The 15405-nt window shown below is 39.9% G+C and overlaps 1 protein-coding gene across 1 annotated transcript in view; it reads left to right on the top strand.

Annotated features, from left to right (window-relative positions):
* The window catches only part of CPAMD8 (C3 and PZP like alpha-2-macroglobulin domain containing 8), a 7231600-nt gene that overhangs the window by 1434324 nt on the left and 5781871 nt on the right, over nt 1-15405 (top strand). Inside the window, exon 9 of the mRNA XM_044054766.1 lies at nt 2307-2435. Within this exon, the coding sequence (XP_043910701.1) occupies nt 2307-2435 (129 nt within the window). The remainder of the gene's footprint in view (nt 1-2306; nt 2436-15405) is intronic.

Raw genomic sequence — 15405 nt, 5'->3', positions numbered from 1 at the left:
GATTCAGACTTTTAAGGAAAATAATCATACACAATATTATATTCATAAAGTAGCAAAAAGTATTGTAAGAGCTAAGCCGACACAGGAATAGAGAAATTAGTTTTCTGCTGATAGGGATGACTGCAATTAGGGATACAGTGAGCAAGAGGGGCCTGGAATTTACTGGAGAAAACTGGCAAAGGAACCAAGGTATTGAAAGCAAATCAAATAACTAGAGATGGAAAGGTAATAGAATGGGAAGATGCCAAGATCTTATTTGTACTGCAGGTTAGAGATTGCCTTACCCTGGTAAGGCTTGATATCAGAGTATAGGAAAAGGGAAATAAATGGTGGAGGGGTCCTAAATGAAAGACCATCACTGGTACAGTTTTTGGTAGACTCTAGAGCAGAAGTTATTGTTAAGAAAGGAGTAATTAGTAGCACATATAAAATATTGCATAACTATGAGAATCAGACATAGGAGGTTAGAAAGGATTGGGAAGTATGATTGGATAAGCAATTCACAGAGAAACAGTGGGGGGACTGTTCTAGCTGAGATACTGGGTGAGCAAATTGGTGTAACTAAGGAAGTTATTTTTATTGAGTTTTGATACAGAATCGGAATTGTCTGGACATAGGCTAAATATGGTGGCTGCCAAAAAAAGCAATTACTAGAAAATGGACATCAAAGTCTAAACCACCATTACTAGAAGCAACAAAGATAACAGAGATAAAAGTGGAATAAGGATCATTAGAAAAGGGTAGGAGCAAATTACATAGAAAAATATTGGAATTGTGGGATCAGTACATGCAGAGGAAGAACGGGGTTTAAAATAAGGCAAAATCTGACTGACCTATGTAATGTTTGACTGACTGAATGACTGGATATATTATAAGTGATGTATAATGTTTGCAGCTACAGTTGTCTGCATGGTGTTTTGTAATGTATAATGTTTTCAACTGTAATTGTGTCGGTATGGTTTACTTTCATTTATATAAATCTAAGATAGCCTATGTCATACGTGATAATTTAATAAAAATGTTTCTTTAAAAATAAAAAATATATATATATATTTTTTAAGCAAAAGTGGCAAAGCATAATAAGAGCGATCTACCTCTGTTCCTGAAGTTTGGTAGAAGGTAAACCTGCTATGCTCTGTCTATTGAAATTTCCACGCTGGCAATCTCTATCCATTCAAACAAGTGATTTTGAATACTCCCTTTATAGTCTGATTGTTCGGCATTACCTGAAAAGCCAAAACATTTCAAGTATTGCATTCTACAGTGATCCTCTAAGTTTAGGATCTTTTCTTAAGTGTATTCTGATCTACTTTCCACTCGTTCTACTTTCTTTTTCAGAGATTCCGAATCATCTGTCATAGTTAGCTAATCCATATGGTCCGAGAAAACCCTTTCCATCTCCTGGATTTTCATGTTTGTGTGGGTGATATGGTCTTAAGGGCGTGATTTACTTTTTGCATTTCTAACATTAGGAGATCCAATTTTTTATGCAATGTTTCCATTACTTCTTTTCTTGCAACAGAATGAGAAGAGTTTGGGATGCACATGGGGTTCTTACGGCTTGTTGCTCATCATTAATCGCATTTTTGTTATTGATTACGCATTATTCAATCATCTCTTCAGTTAGTAACCATGTTAGATTTTCACTGTCATGGGTTTCATATTGGTATGTCTTTTCTAATAGTAATTAAAGAGGTATGTAATATAGGAGGATAGAAACAAGTGGTCAAAAGACACGATACACCATCCCCACCTAAACCAGAAGTCGTTTGTCCCTAATTCTTGAACAAAGAAGTTGAACTATATTATTATCTCATGCATTGTTCTTAATGTCTGGAGATTTAAACTTTCATTTGCTATATTCCTTTTGATTAATGATTTCTAGGTTCTAATCCATAATTGTAAGTGGTGTAAAAAGTGTTCTAACTACTTGCAGTGTTTTTTTCTTTTTTTTTTTTAGCTGCTTGTTACAGTATTGTCATTGCTGGTTTACCTACATTTGGCCAAGTCTGTCCACAGTCAAGATGTATAACTCAGAAATCCCAAAGAACAGAAAAAATATATTTTTTGCAGCAGGTATTTGGCCAATCTGTTGTATACAGCCTGTCTCATCACAACATTTTAAGAACAAATATATGGCGCACTGGTAATAGTGATTTGGGTGTCACTCAAGGATTAGTACAGAAAATATCTTAAAATCATGGTGACTTCTTTTACAACATTTTAAAGTTTAATAATATGCAGATACATTTTTCATATGTGGTGAAAATCCATATTTTCTTCTGATTAATTTTCTTCTTTCACAGACACAAGTGACTGCTATTAATGGGAAATCCACTGGAGAGCAATATTTGCCAAATTATCTCTTAATCAGCAGCTGGTACTCTCCAAGCAAGTGCCATATACAACTGGAAGGACCTGACAAACTACTGCAGGTAAGGATCAGCTGTACTCAATGTATGTCAATGGTTTTACTCTAGATGGAGATTACAGGGGTAGTCGTCACTGTGAGGTTATGGTAGACAGAGTGCAATGTGGCAGTTTAGAGCATAACAAAGGACCAAAACAGAGTAATTTGTGTGAATGCGCACAATATAGTAAAGCATTGCAAATTGAAATGTTGAGGGGGGGCAGCCTGGTGAACATACTCGTTTGCTTCTGTGAAAGGTGGTCAGTATGTCTCTATGTATCTATAATTTTGTATTTGTACATGTATATGTATAATGTAGACCACACAAACACACACACATATGTAGACTACACACACACACACACACATACACACACACACTGGTATAACTGAAAATATGTTTTATTCAATTTAAAGGTTGCAAAGCATATGTTGAAAAAAATGCTGCCGCACAAACTAAAAAAAATGTCCATGTACAGATTTCTCCATTGTTTCAAATAATATCTAAAGATCTTTGAATCTCCCTTTTGTATGAGCTAGGACCCATGGTTTTCCCCTGGAAGTGTGCTTGCTAACACTTACTCTTATCTACCTCAACCAGACAGTCAGTAAAGGAAGTTTCCTACTACAGTCTGAAAGACTTCAGTTCCCACCTTCAACACTCCCAGGACCACTACACTCAAAAGAGCCGAAGTAAACTTGAGTAAAGCTTCTCTCAATACTTTGTGATATCCTGCTAATATTTAAATTTGAAATGTATCTTTTTAGTGTGCACAGTGCCCAGGGTTAAGATTAACTCGCTCCATCTCCTGTAGCCCCTTCTAGTCACTAACTTAATCTCAAACTGTGTTTTAATTACATACGTCTTCTGTTAGAGCACTTTAAACCTATTGAGAAAGAGTTGACTGACAATATCAATATTAAATATGCTGAATTGTTTGAATTATATAAAGAAGATTTTGTAACCAAGATGGATAGAGCTATAGACAATGTATCGATTTATGAACAGCTCTAAACTCAAAAGTTAAAGAAACTGAGCAGAGATGCTGCAGATTTTTCAAAGGACAATGTTTCACTTGGCCTAGAAATGTGACTAATTCAACTACTGAGAGCTCTTTGAATATCCAGAATAATATTAATGCTGTTCCCTGTGAGGTTCCAATTGTTATTAAATCAGCTGATATCAATAGTGCGAGTGTTGAAACTGCTGAACTATCTACTATGCCTAGTACATCTGGCATTGCCCCTTTAAATCCGGCAACTTTTATCAAGCCAGCAGATACACACCCAAAGCCAATAAATATGCTAAGCCAAACAGGGACACTCCGTTTACCCCTCCCTATTCAACAGAGGAAGAAGATGAGATGCTCGCAAAGCAGGGGAGGAAACTACAACAACGCCTAATGGAGGAAGGTGGAAAACAAACGCTCAAAACCATGTGGACAGGTTAATGAATTCAGTCATTTATAATATTTCTAAAAAAAAGATTTGACTGAATCTCAGATTTCTTTGCTAAATCATGGACTTTCATTTATACCAGCCCAAGACTCTGCATCAAGTTAGACTATCGTTGATATTAAGAAATATGTTTGAAATGTTATGTTTAAAATGATGTTTAAAGAATGTGTTAGTACTGACATGGTTTGCTTTAAGAAACCAAGTGTCTTTCAACCTCCTTTACATCCCGTTCTAGATACTTTCTCTAAGTAAATGTGAGAATGATCTTTTGAGCATTTACAATAGTAGTGGTATGAAGAGACTTTTTTTTAATTTGAATAGAGCTGAGCGGGAGGCCCTATTGCAGCTGCAAAGTGATGAATTAATTATAAAGTCCGCCAATAAAGGCAGATCCATCGTGGTGATGGACGCAACAGTTTTTAATGAAAGCTTTTTGGAGCTGTTAATGGACCCATGTGTTTATACTGAAATTGATTATTCTTTTGTTGAATCTTTACATGATAGAGTCAATTCCAGTCTACATGATTGCTATTGCAATAGATTGATTTCTAAAGAACTGTCTATTTCTTGGTGGAATAACCTTTGATTCCGATGTTTCAGGGGCTCCCAAACATTCATAAAAATGCAACCAATCCCCCTTTTAGGCCTGCAGTGGCTGTTAATAGCTGGATTACCGAGCCAGTTTCTACTTTTATAGAAAAGCATCTCAGACCAGTCCTTGAGACGCAAAATCAAGTGCTAAAGGGATACAGAACAATTTTTAAATGAATTATTTCACTCAGTTACTGGGTTAACCTTTACTGGGGAATTATTGCTTGTTTGTATGGATGTTGTATCCCTGTTTACGTCTATTCCCCATGATAGAGGCATAGAAATATTGAAAGTTTTTTAACATAAAAAATAGATATGATGTAACTATCGATCTGATTTGTTTATTCTTGGAGATGGTATTAGAGAATAATGCATTCCTGTTTAATGAGCACATTTTTCTGCAGAGAATTTGTGTAGCTATGGGCACTAGCTGTGCCAATAGCTACGCCAACACTGTGATGGCCCAATGGGAAAGCAAGTATGTTTTTGATTCTACTTTCTCTTCCGATTTAGTGGTGTATAAGAGGTTTGCAGATGACCTCCTCTTTGTTTTGAATGGAAATTATAAATTATTGATGGAATTCATTCAATATTTAAATGGTACTGAATGATTTCTGTCTTACATTTAGAGTTTCAGACAGAGTTAGACTTCCTGGATGTGAAACTGTTGGTTGATGGGTTGGAACATCTTACTACTACCCTGTTTATGAAAGAATATAGGAGGAGCACACTGCTACAATGTGACCGTATGCATGCAAGACACGTCTTTAAAAATATAGCTAAAGGACAATGTCTACGTTTGTCCAGGTTAAACAATGATGATACACTTTTTGAGAGAGGTGTGACAGAGTTTAAACAAGAATTACTAGACAGGGGATATAAAGAGAAAGAGAATAGAATAAGCTGCCAGTTTTACCCATAGAAATAGGAAGGATAAAGGGAAACCTTATTTTTCACATAAAACAACTGAGATGGGTGAGGGAAGGAAGGAGCATTAACCATGTTAAGGAGTATATAGCGGTAACTTTGTTTTACACCTCAGATGTAACAGACATCATGAAGTTTATTAAAAACAATTGGTCTATTTTACATCTGGACCTGGAAGTCCACTCTTTAGTGGGTGAGGAACCTAGTTTCTGCTTCAAAAACAAAAAAATCTCTTAAGAGGTGATTATGTTATAAACATAAGAAGAATGAAAGGACTAATGATATGCCATCAATAAAGAGCTGTCGCAGATGTAATTTCTACATGTATATAGATCAAACAGTAGAGTTTTCTCATCCAGTTACAAATAGAAGATATTATTTTAAGGTGGTAGCTGACTGTCGCAGCAGGACCTTGATCTATTTGGTTAAGTGCCAGGTCTGTGACTGTTTTTATATAGGTAAGGCCAATAGGTCTATACTTGAAAGAATGAGGGAACATGTATACCACATGCATAGACATATGGAACATAATGCATTAGCAAAGCACTTTATGGAATATGGGGAGCAACATATATTTGGTTTGAGAGTGATAGAAATGATTCAGACCAATGTCCGGGGGGGGGGGGGGGGTTAGAAATTGCACAAAAGAACAGGAATTATCCTGGATTATTAATATGCAAGCAGATAGGTTCCCTGGGATTAATGAAAGAGCCTCTATAAAACCAGCATTGAAGGCTAGAGGTCTCTTTAAGTAACAATTGTGTTATGAATTGTTCTAGAATTATTTTATTATGTTTGCTCTGCCATTGGTTGGTTGGTTTTATGAGACCAGATGAGTAATATATTTAAATTGCTTTGGTTTTGTAATGAGTTGTTTGAAGAAGCACATTATATTGTGTGAAAGTGCTTACCTTGTTTTTATGTTTTATTAAACCTGTCTTTTACGGATACCAGTCATGTTATGGATACCATTTTTTGGCTTTGAACCTTTGGTTTTTATTTGGTACCATTAATTCTGAGAGGTCTTTTTGTGTTTTTACATAACTGAAAATATATTTTATTCAGTTTAAATGCTGCAAAGCATATGTTTAAAAAAATACTGCTGCACAAACTAAAAAAATGTCCATGTACAGATTTCTCCATTGTTTCAAATAATATCTAAAGATCTTTGAATCTCCCTTCTGTATGAGCTAGTGCCAGTGGTTTTCCCCTGGTAGTGTGCTTGCTAACACTTCCTTTACTGACTGTCTGGTTGAGGTAGATAAAGTAAGTTTCCCACTGCAGTCTGAAAGACTTCCCACCTTAACACTCCCAGGACCACTACACTCAAAAGAGCTGAAGTACGCTTGAGTAAGGCTTCTCTCTATACTTTGTGATATCCTGTTGCTAATATATAAATTTGAAATGTATCTTTTTAGTGTGCACAGTGCCCAGGGTTAATATTAACTCGCTCCATCTCCTGTAGCCCCCTTCTAGTCACCTAAACTGTCCTGCATTCTCTGCTTAGGCCTGCTGTCTCCCTATTGCTTACCTTTGACTATCTTTCAAACCATGTTGTGGTTCTCTCTCTCTGCTTAAGGACCCTGTTTTACACCTGCAGCTCTAGCCACTTTAACTATGTAAACTCTATTCCATCCCCTCCTTCAAATCTTCATAATCCTGCCTGCCAAGTATCCTCTTTTCCTTTCAATTCCTTGTTCTATAGCGGTCTCCTTCCTCTGTGTTGCATACTTTTTTTTACTCTATTAATTTATTTATTTTTCTTTATTATTCTCTTCTCACCTCAATAGCTTCAAAAGTTGTACTGTGGTTCCTTACTAACTGAATTGTAGGAGTCCTCTCTGCGACAGTGGGCTTACTATTCTCCTAACAGAAATATTGCCCCATACTGGAACCTACATGTCGTCAGCTCCACCACTCCCATGATCCTTTGTGGCATACACGTTTGAGTGCCATCTTTGAGTCTCTCTTCTGTACAAGCTAGGACTTGTGGTTTTCCCCTGCTCACTAACACTTGTAAGCTGCCATTTGTTTCTGCCTGTTTTCATGTTCACAATCACTTAACACTATATTTGATAACTGAAACATTTGTTGCACAAGACTCCTTGCGGTTACTCTTTAATTCAGGTCTGTTCTTATTGATTGTATTGTGTAGTATTTGCCTTCTGATTAATTTACATTAACAGGGATACCACGGCCAAGTGCTTGAAATGCATACATTTCTTACTCATAATAGACATGCTACCTGTCTCATTCTACTGAGCTTAAATTACTGTTATTAGTTTATTGGTTTTTGCCTTTCACTGCTGCTAGTTATGATGATCAAGCCGTAATCTGTATTTGGTGCTTTTTACCTCCAGCTACATGACAATTGGCTGTGGCTGTGCGAGTGCATTGTAATGTAATTGTACTGCTTCTAACGATTCTTCTTTTGCTGTGGGTATATTTTGCAAATTGACCTATGACATTACAATCTTTGTTGTTTCTGCTTGGCTAACCAAGGGATTACCTTCTGTACATTTTACTACTGTACACATATGTTCTGACTTAACTCCTTGGGCTAAGATATAAGTGGAATTCTAATGCTCATAAGCTACCCTGTCCTACTTTTACTTCTAGTGGTTTTCCCTTCATAAGGTCTTCGCTCTAATTTCTGGATATTTTCATTAGCCAATCTGACCCAAAGCACTTCTGGACACTGCATTAACTGAATTTCTTGTATAATAGCTATTTAGTTCTACTTGTAACTACTGTATCTTATCCATATATTTAATTTATCCTAAACACACAACTGCCTGTCCTCAGCCAGTGGATACCTACAGTAGGTACTACTACTTGGTGTCACTGAAAACAGACCACCATTAGTTCAGTTCTATCAAACGTTGTAACTGTAATTCAACAAAATAAACGAATGAATAGAAATAGCTCACTTTATTAACGGAAGTAATAAAGCTTTCGGGAGATAACCCTACTTCAGTATTCAAATGTTATTCTAAAATCCACCATTTTTTTTATAAAATATCACATGACAGCCACCAATGAAATTACATAAATAATTAACATTAAAATACATCTCTGTATACACTGAATATATTGCTATATGATTTTATAAAACATTTAGATATTCATCATAAGCTCACAAATCATCATTTATACTGTTTTTGTCTAGCTATTAATACAGGTTTGGATTTTAGTATAACATTTGAATACTGAAGAAGGGTTATCTCCCAAAAGCTTTATTATTTCCGTTAATAAAGTGAGCATTTTCTATTCATTCGTTTCTTTTGTTGAACTCCTACTTGGTGGCCATCTTTCTTCCATTCCTACCTTATTCCAACTTTTCCTTCATGATGGAAACTTGGTTAGCAAAGCTTTTCTCATGTGTTCATTTTGACTTTGTACCTGGGAGTAGCTGTGTTATTTTATATTTTATTGTATAATAATTTTCTATCAGCCTCTATTTCTGCTTTTAGACCTGCAACCGTACTATATTTTCTGCTTTTTCTTCTCCTTCTAGCCCCTTATCTACCTCAACGAGACAGAGTCGCTAAAGCAAGTTTTTCCCTACAGCCTGAGAGACTGCAATTCCCAGATTCAACATTCCCAGGACCACTGCACTCGAGCTATAGTACGCTTGACTAAGGCTTCTTGCCATATTTTGTGATATCCTGTTGTTAATATATAAATTTGAAACTTCTCTTTTTAGTGTGCACACTGCCCAGGGTTACGATTAACTCACTTCATCTCCTGTTGCCCCTTCTCGTCACCTAAATTATCCTGCTTTCTCTGCTTGGACTTGTCTTTCCGTATCACTTACATGTGACTGTATTTCAAACTGTGTCTCTCTCTCTGCTTATGGATGCTGTTTTACACCTGCAGCTCTAGCCACTTCACTTGTGTAAACTCTACTCTGTTCCCTCCCCTCCTTCAACCCTTCCTAATCCTGCTTGTCAGGTATCCCCTGATGTCCTCCTATTCATATGCTGCAGTATTCATCACATATGGGAGTTAGACGAACTCTCGTATGTGATGAATACTGCAGCATATAGAAGAGAAAGGACATCTATGGTTATGGTATGATTTTACACAACTTTTTTTTTTCCTTTTCAATTTCTTCTTCTATAGCTATCTTCTTTGTGTTGTATACTTTTTTCTTTATTTATTTTTCTTTCTTTACTCCCTCCTCTCCTCAATATCTTCAAAAGTCTCACACTAGTTCCTTATCAAGTGAATTGTAGGAATCCTCTCCTCAATATTTTACTTAGCTGTTTTTAGCTGCAACGGTCAGGTCCCGCTTCATTGTGCTCGGGCTTCACTTTGATAGTCTACCTCCAATTCCCACCCCTCTAAATTTATATTTATTTATTATTTTATTTTACATTTGTTTACTGGGAAGGTCCAACTGGACAGAGCTGTCTGTTTTCAGCGGAGGCCTGGGGGGAAAGCTCCAGAACAATTACTAAAATACTATACATAAGATATTTACACATTCAGTTATAAAAATATAGCAGACAACATATGATTGCATAAAATATTTACATAAGCATAGTGATTTAGACATACAGTTAAAAGTATAGCAGGTAGTAACACTTGATTGTTGTTCATACAGTATGTTTAGTAGAGATAATCTTGAAGATGTACTGAAGATAAGACAAGAAAGGAAAAACTAAAAAAGGAGGAGAATATAGACAAGTTCATATGAGGTACGTGCAAAATGAGGATAAAATACAACTGGAAGGCCTGGGAAGAGATGTCCAGAAACTACATATTTAGACAGAGAACCTACACAATGCGTAGAAGAGAGAGGATAATTCAAAGGTTCAAACAGGCATCTGAAACAAGAAAAAAAAATGGCAAAACATGCAGTCTTCCAGGCTCGTTGACCTCTGTAGGACCAAGCAATCAGGCACATCTCTCAACCTCTTAGCATAAAAAATCTGAACAAAGGCAAAATAATCAGGATACAAAGGAATGAAAAGAGGGGTAGATTTTAAAGTATTGTTGTTACAAACTTAGAAAATTGCAAGAATAATAGGTTATGCATTAGTATGCATTTTGTGAAGGATATGAAATGGTAACTCTCAGTATCTGTAATTTGGTAACTTAAATCCTCCTCAGTGACTTTCCAGAAAACCATAAAATGTTCTGTAGTCCTATTTCACCTTCATTCTTACATATGGAATCGACTCTGCCTATGTACAAGCTGGAAGTCTGGTATCCCATGATGCACCAGTACAGTCCCCAGATCTCATTTGCCATGTCGATGAGTTTGGTTGTGCTTCTCTCTGGCTCTGGCTAAGTTTTGCATTTACTTAAACTTATTCAAAAATCTTTTGGACTGTTTTAGTCAAAAACTGTTATTGTATCATTGTTTAGTCACAGTTGGCGTAGTTTGCAGTTTAGTATAGTTAGTCTTTATAATTGCACCATTTGATGCAGTCTTGACCTTTTGACCTTTTTGAGCTTCTTAGTATTGGTATCCTCTGTGTGGTTTTGGTTTTTCTTAATAGACTTAGTATTTGTAGGTGCCTTTTGCACTCTGTTAAGACTGTGTGTTGTCAGTAGGCATAAGTTAAGTTTTTTGTGGATTCCCGCTTGTTTCATTGGTTACTGTTGTTAACATAACTAGGTTCTGTTTCCCTTGTTTAGTATTCCTGTTTGAGTGTGTGAACTTCGATGCTTACTGCAATTCTCTAGGTCTGTTTTAGTTAGAAGACCTAGTTTCTCCGTTTCCCTTCCTGCCCGGGCTAGGCACGTTTGTTAGAGGACCTAGTACTTGTGGTGTCTTTCTCTTTCCTGCAGGGCTAGGCATGTTTAAGTTAGAGGACCTAGTCCTCCCTCTCCTCTTTTGTGTGTGTGTGTGTGTGTGTGTGTGTGTGTGTGTGTGTGTGTGTGTGTGTGTGTGTGTGTGTGTGTGTGTGCTCATCTCTGTGAGAATGTCTAAAGAGAGTAAGGACCATAAGCCATCTGGCTTTAAGAAATGTATTAAATGGTCACAGAAGATGTCCATAACGGATGGCCACAGTATCTGCGTTTACTGTTTGGGGGACATCCATTTACAGGAGACTTGCTTATTTTGCCACTCTTTCAGTACTAGGGTGTTGCAAGAAAGGAAAATCAAGCTCATCCTAAAAGGTCTTCTTAAATCTGGTGCTTCGGGGCCACCTCTTAAAATCACCAAATCGGATAAGTCCACTGTCTCATCATCTCTACAGAGTTCGGTGCTGACTGAGAGCAGTACTGTGATGACAGTGTTGGTTCCAAGTATTTCGGAGCCGACTACTGAGACCATTTCTCGGAGCCAGTCTATGGATTCTCTACCGGTCTCTCCTATATTGAAGTCTCCAATACTGCAGAGATCCCGTTGTCCTACTCTGTTATCCAGGTCTTCCAGGAGCTTATCGGAAGAAGATGTGGAGAGGGCAGTGCTGAGACTGTTGAAGTCATCTGCCTTACCTAAATTGTTGTTGGCTCCGATCCATTCGGTTCCGGAGCCACTTGTCTGTTAAGCCCCCTTCGATCATTCCTCCTCTGAGCCATGCTGGTCTTTCGTTGCCGGAGTGTTTGGTACCACTAGTGGAACCTTCGGCTCCAGCTCTCCCTGTGGCTGTTTCGGAGCTGAGTTCTGCTCTGACTCTCTTGGCGCTGTCCGTAGTGTCTAGGGGCCAAAGCTCCCCGGTCGGCCCCGACAGGGATGCTTGGAACCGAACTTCTTCGGTTCTGAGTCTTCCTCTCAGTGCGTCGGCTAAAGTGAGTTCAGATCATATGTCTATCTCGGAGCTGATAGCTCTGGAGCCAATGGCGTCCTCGGCCCCCTCGGAGCTGGGGAGGTCTTTGAAGCCAGCGAGGTCGACATTCGAGATGATGAGTTTGCTGTCCAGATCATCAGCTCCTACCAAGGGTACCGACACTCTTCCCACTAAGGCACCTACTTCTGTCTCCGATCCTACTCTCTCCTTGACAGCAGAGATCCTCGGCTCAGGAGCCACCAGCTGGTGGCCCCCACTCTTCTGAGACCTCCCCGGAATATCCTTCTGAGGAGCTTCCACGGAAGAGAACATGTAAGAGGAAGCATGTAGACTCCCAGGATGAGTTTCTGAACTCAGACACTGACGTCGAGGAGTCAGAAGGATCCCTCAAGTCTTCCTCTGATGATGTCTCCTTCGTAGACATCCTGGAGATCCTTAAAAAGAGGTGTGGCTGGCCCACTGTCACCCCTTCTGATGAGTCAGTGTACCTGAAGGCTTTTCGATCTCAACCTTCAGCCTTTTGGGTGTCTCCACCCTTTGATGAACTGATGGAGCTAGTTAGTCGAAAGGTGTGGGATACTCTTGATGCCGTGCAGCCAGTCCCCAGGAGACCTAATACGTTTCTTTCTGCACCCCCAGAAAATGATTTTTTGTCTAGAGTTGTTCCCATAGATGCCATAGTGGTGGCGGCGGTGGCCACTAAGGAGCAGCTATCTGAGACTACTACTTCTGTTCATCTGCCGAATAAGGAGTCTCGAATGATGGACCGATACGGGAAGAGTATCTTTTCTTCAGCGGCATTTACCCTTAGATCGCTGAACTGCCTTACTCACTTCACAAGGCTTTAGAGAGATCTCCTTAAAGAGTTAGGAGATTCTCTAAAAAGGTACATGTACTGAGGGAGTCCCTGACAAGGTGTCTGCCCAGTTGTCCACCTTGAACTCTATCGTCAACTCTTCCATGCGGCTTATTTCATATGCAGCCGATGGAGCAAGTAGAGCAGCGGATTCAGGAATTTCCCTAAGGCGTTATTCCTGGATGCGTTTGTGTAACTTTGCGGAGCCGTTCAAGTCTACCTTTACCAATGCACCCTTCGATGGTTCCTCATTGTTTGGACCCAAGGTAAAGGACACTCTCACCCGGTGCGAGCAAGAAGGAAAAACACTCTGCCATGGGAGTACATTTTACTGTTCCTTCTAGACCATACCCTAAGGGTCATTGGGGCAGAAAGATGTGGTTCAAGAAGTCCCAGAAGTTTAACCAGGATGCACAGGGTGACGCCTCCTTCAGTGGCAGAGGAAGAGGAGGAAATGGTAGACGTCGCCCTAGAGGCAGGGGCGGTCCACAAAACCAGGGAGGTTGCGATTCCTTTCTGGGGCATCCTTACCAGCACTCCTGATCTGGGACCCGACTCTGCTTCTCTGGGGCCTGTCGGGGGTCACATTTCTTTGTATCCAGAAGCCTGGCTGGGTATCACTCAAGACAAGTGGGTACAAAGAATTATTACCAGAGGTTATGTCATACCCTTTTCTCTTCCACCCTTTGTTCCCAAGAGGATCCCGGATGTTCCACCCAATCTCAGGGATCAGGCAACTGTGGAGGTCAACAAGTTGCTGTCAAAAAGAGTCATCAAAACCGTCCCAACAGACCAAATAGGATCCAGAACTTACTCCAGATTCTTTTTAGTGCCAAAACGTACAGGAGACTGGAGGCCTATTTTGGACCCCAGCAGATTGAACAAATCAGTAAAAAAGGACAATTTCCAGATGGTGACACTGCAGTCTATACTCCCGTTATTAGGGAAAGACAATTGGATGGGCTCAATAGATCTCTAAGATGGCTACTACCACTTAAAAATGGACAGGGCGTCAAGGAGTCATCTACGCTTCTGGCTGGGAGCCAGTCATTATCAGTTTCGTGCTCTGCCCTTTGGTCTCACCACAGCTCCCAGGGTGTTCACCAAATGTATGGCAATAGTGACAGCTCACCTGAGACGTCAGGGATTCCAGGTGTTTCCGTTTCTGGATGACTGGCTTTTGACCACCCCGACCAGGCATCTACTTCTTCAGATCAGGGACTCTACTATTCAGCTTTGTGCTTAGCTGGGAATTTCTATAAATTGGGAAAAATCTGCCTTATTGCCCTCTCAGTGTGTAATTTTTATAGACTCAGAGATAGACACAGTAGACATGTTGGCTCGTCTTCCTGCTGAAAGGGCACAGAATCTGGTTCTTCAAATTCGGCGTCTTCTCCCTTTGTGAAAGGTCAAAGCCAAGACTATATTGCAGCTACTAGGGACCATGGCTTCCACCATATTACTAGTGCCATTAGCCAGGCTACACATGAGAATTCTTCAGTGGCTCCTGTCGTTCCAATGGTCTTTTCAGCACCTGCCATTATCTCATCACATTCTGTTGACAGAATCTTGCAAGAAGGACCTCCTTTGGTGGACACTACCCAATCAGTTAACCACGGGCACTTCCTTTGTTCCTCACCAATCTGTTGCCACTGTGACCACAGATGCCTCACAGATTGGGGGGGGGGGGCATTATCTCGGCAGGACTGTCCAAGGCACATGGCAAGATCACAAGCTGAGGTCGGTGCTCCTGGCGTTGCAAGCACTCCATGACTTTCTGCTTCTGGGGACTATTGCAATGCAGTCAGACAACATGTTGGTAGTATGGTATATCAACAAACAGGGTGGAACCAGATCTTACCCTCTCTGTCGAGAGGCCATGCGAGTTTGGAAATGGGCGATATCTTCCCAGTGTTTTCTGGTGGCAACACACATTCCAGGGACAACCAACATGATAGCCAACAAGCTCAGCCGGGCAATCCTGATGCCTCATGAGTGGTCTCTGAAACAGGAAACAGCGGAACAGATTTTCCACAGATGGGGACAGCCTTGCTGTGACCTCTTTGCAGCCCAATCAATGCCTAATGCAGCAGCTGCTACTTCCTCATCCCCCCTCCGGGGGAGTCACCGAGAAACGCACTTGTTCATGATTGGCCCCTGGGTCTCCTTTATGCTCTTCCTCCCTTTCCTCTCATTCCCAAGGTTATTCAGCAAGCGAAATGCCTGGGAAGCAAACTTATCATCATTGCTCCTTACTGGTCTCGTCAGGTTTGGTTTCCCTTCCTCGGGCCTCTTCTCCTAGACAATCCTTGGATTCTGGACCTAGTTCCAGACTTGTTGACTCACATGTCAGGTTCGCTTCACATAAGCTGTGCAAAACTTTCCTTAAGGGTGCCACTTTAAGACCCCCTCTT

This window comes from Protopterus annectens, chromosome 13.part0 (assembly GCF_019279795.1).
Source record: "Protopterus annectens isolate FY-2018-M chromosome 13.part0, PAN1.0, whole genome shotgun sequence".
Taxonomy (NCBI): domain Eukaryota; kingdom Metazoa; phylum Chordata; order Ceratodontiformes; family Protopteridae; genus Protopterus; species Protopterus annectens.
The sequence above is the reverse complement of the archived record's forward strand: the minus strand, read 5'-3'. Positions and strand labels throughout refer to the sequence as shown.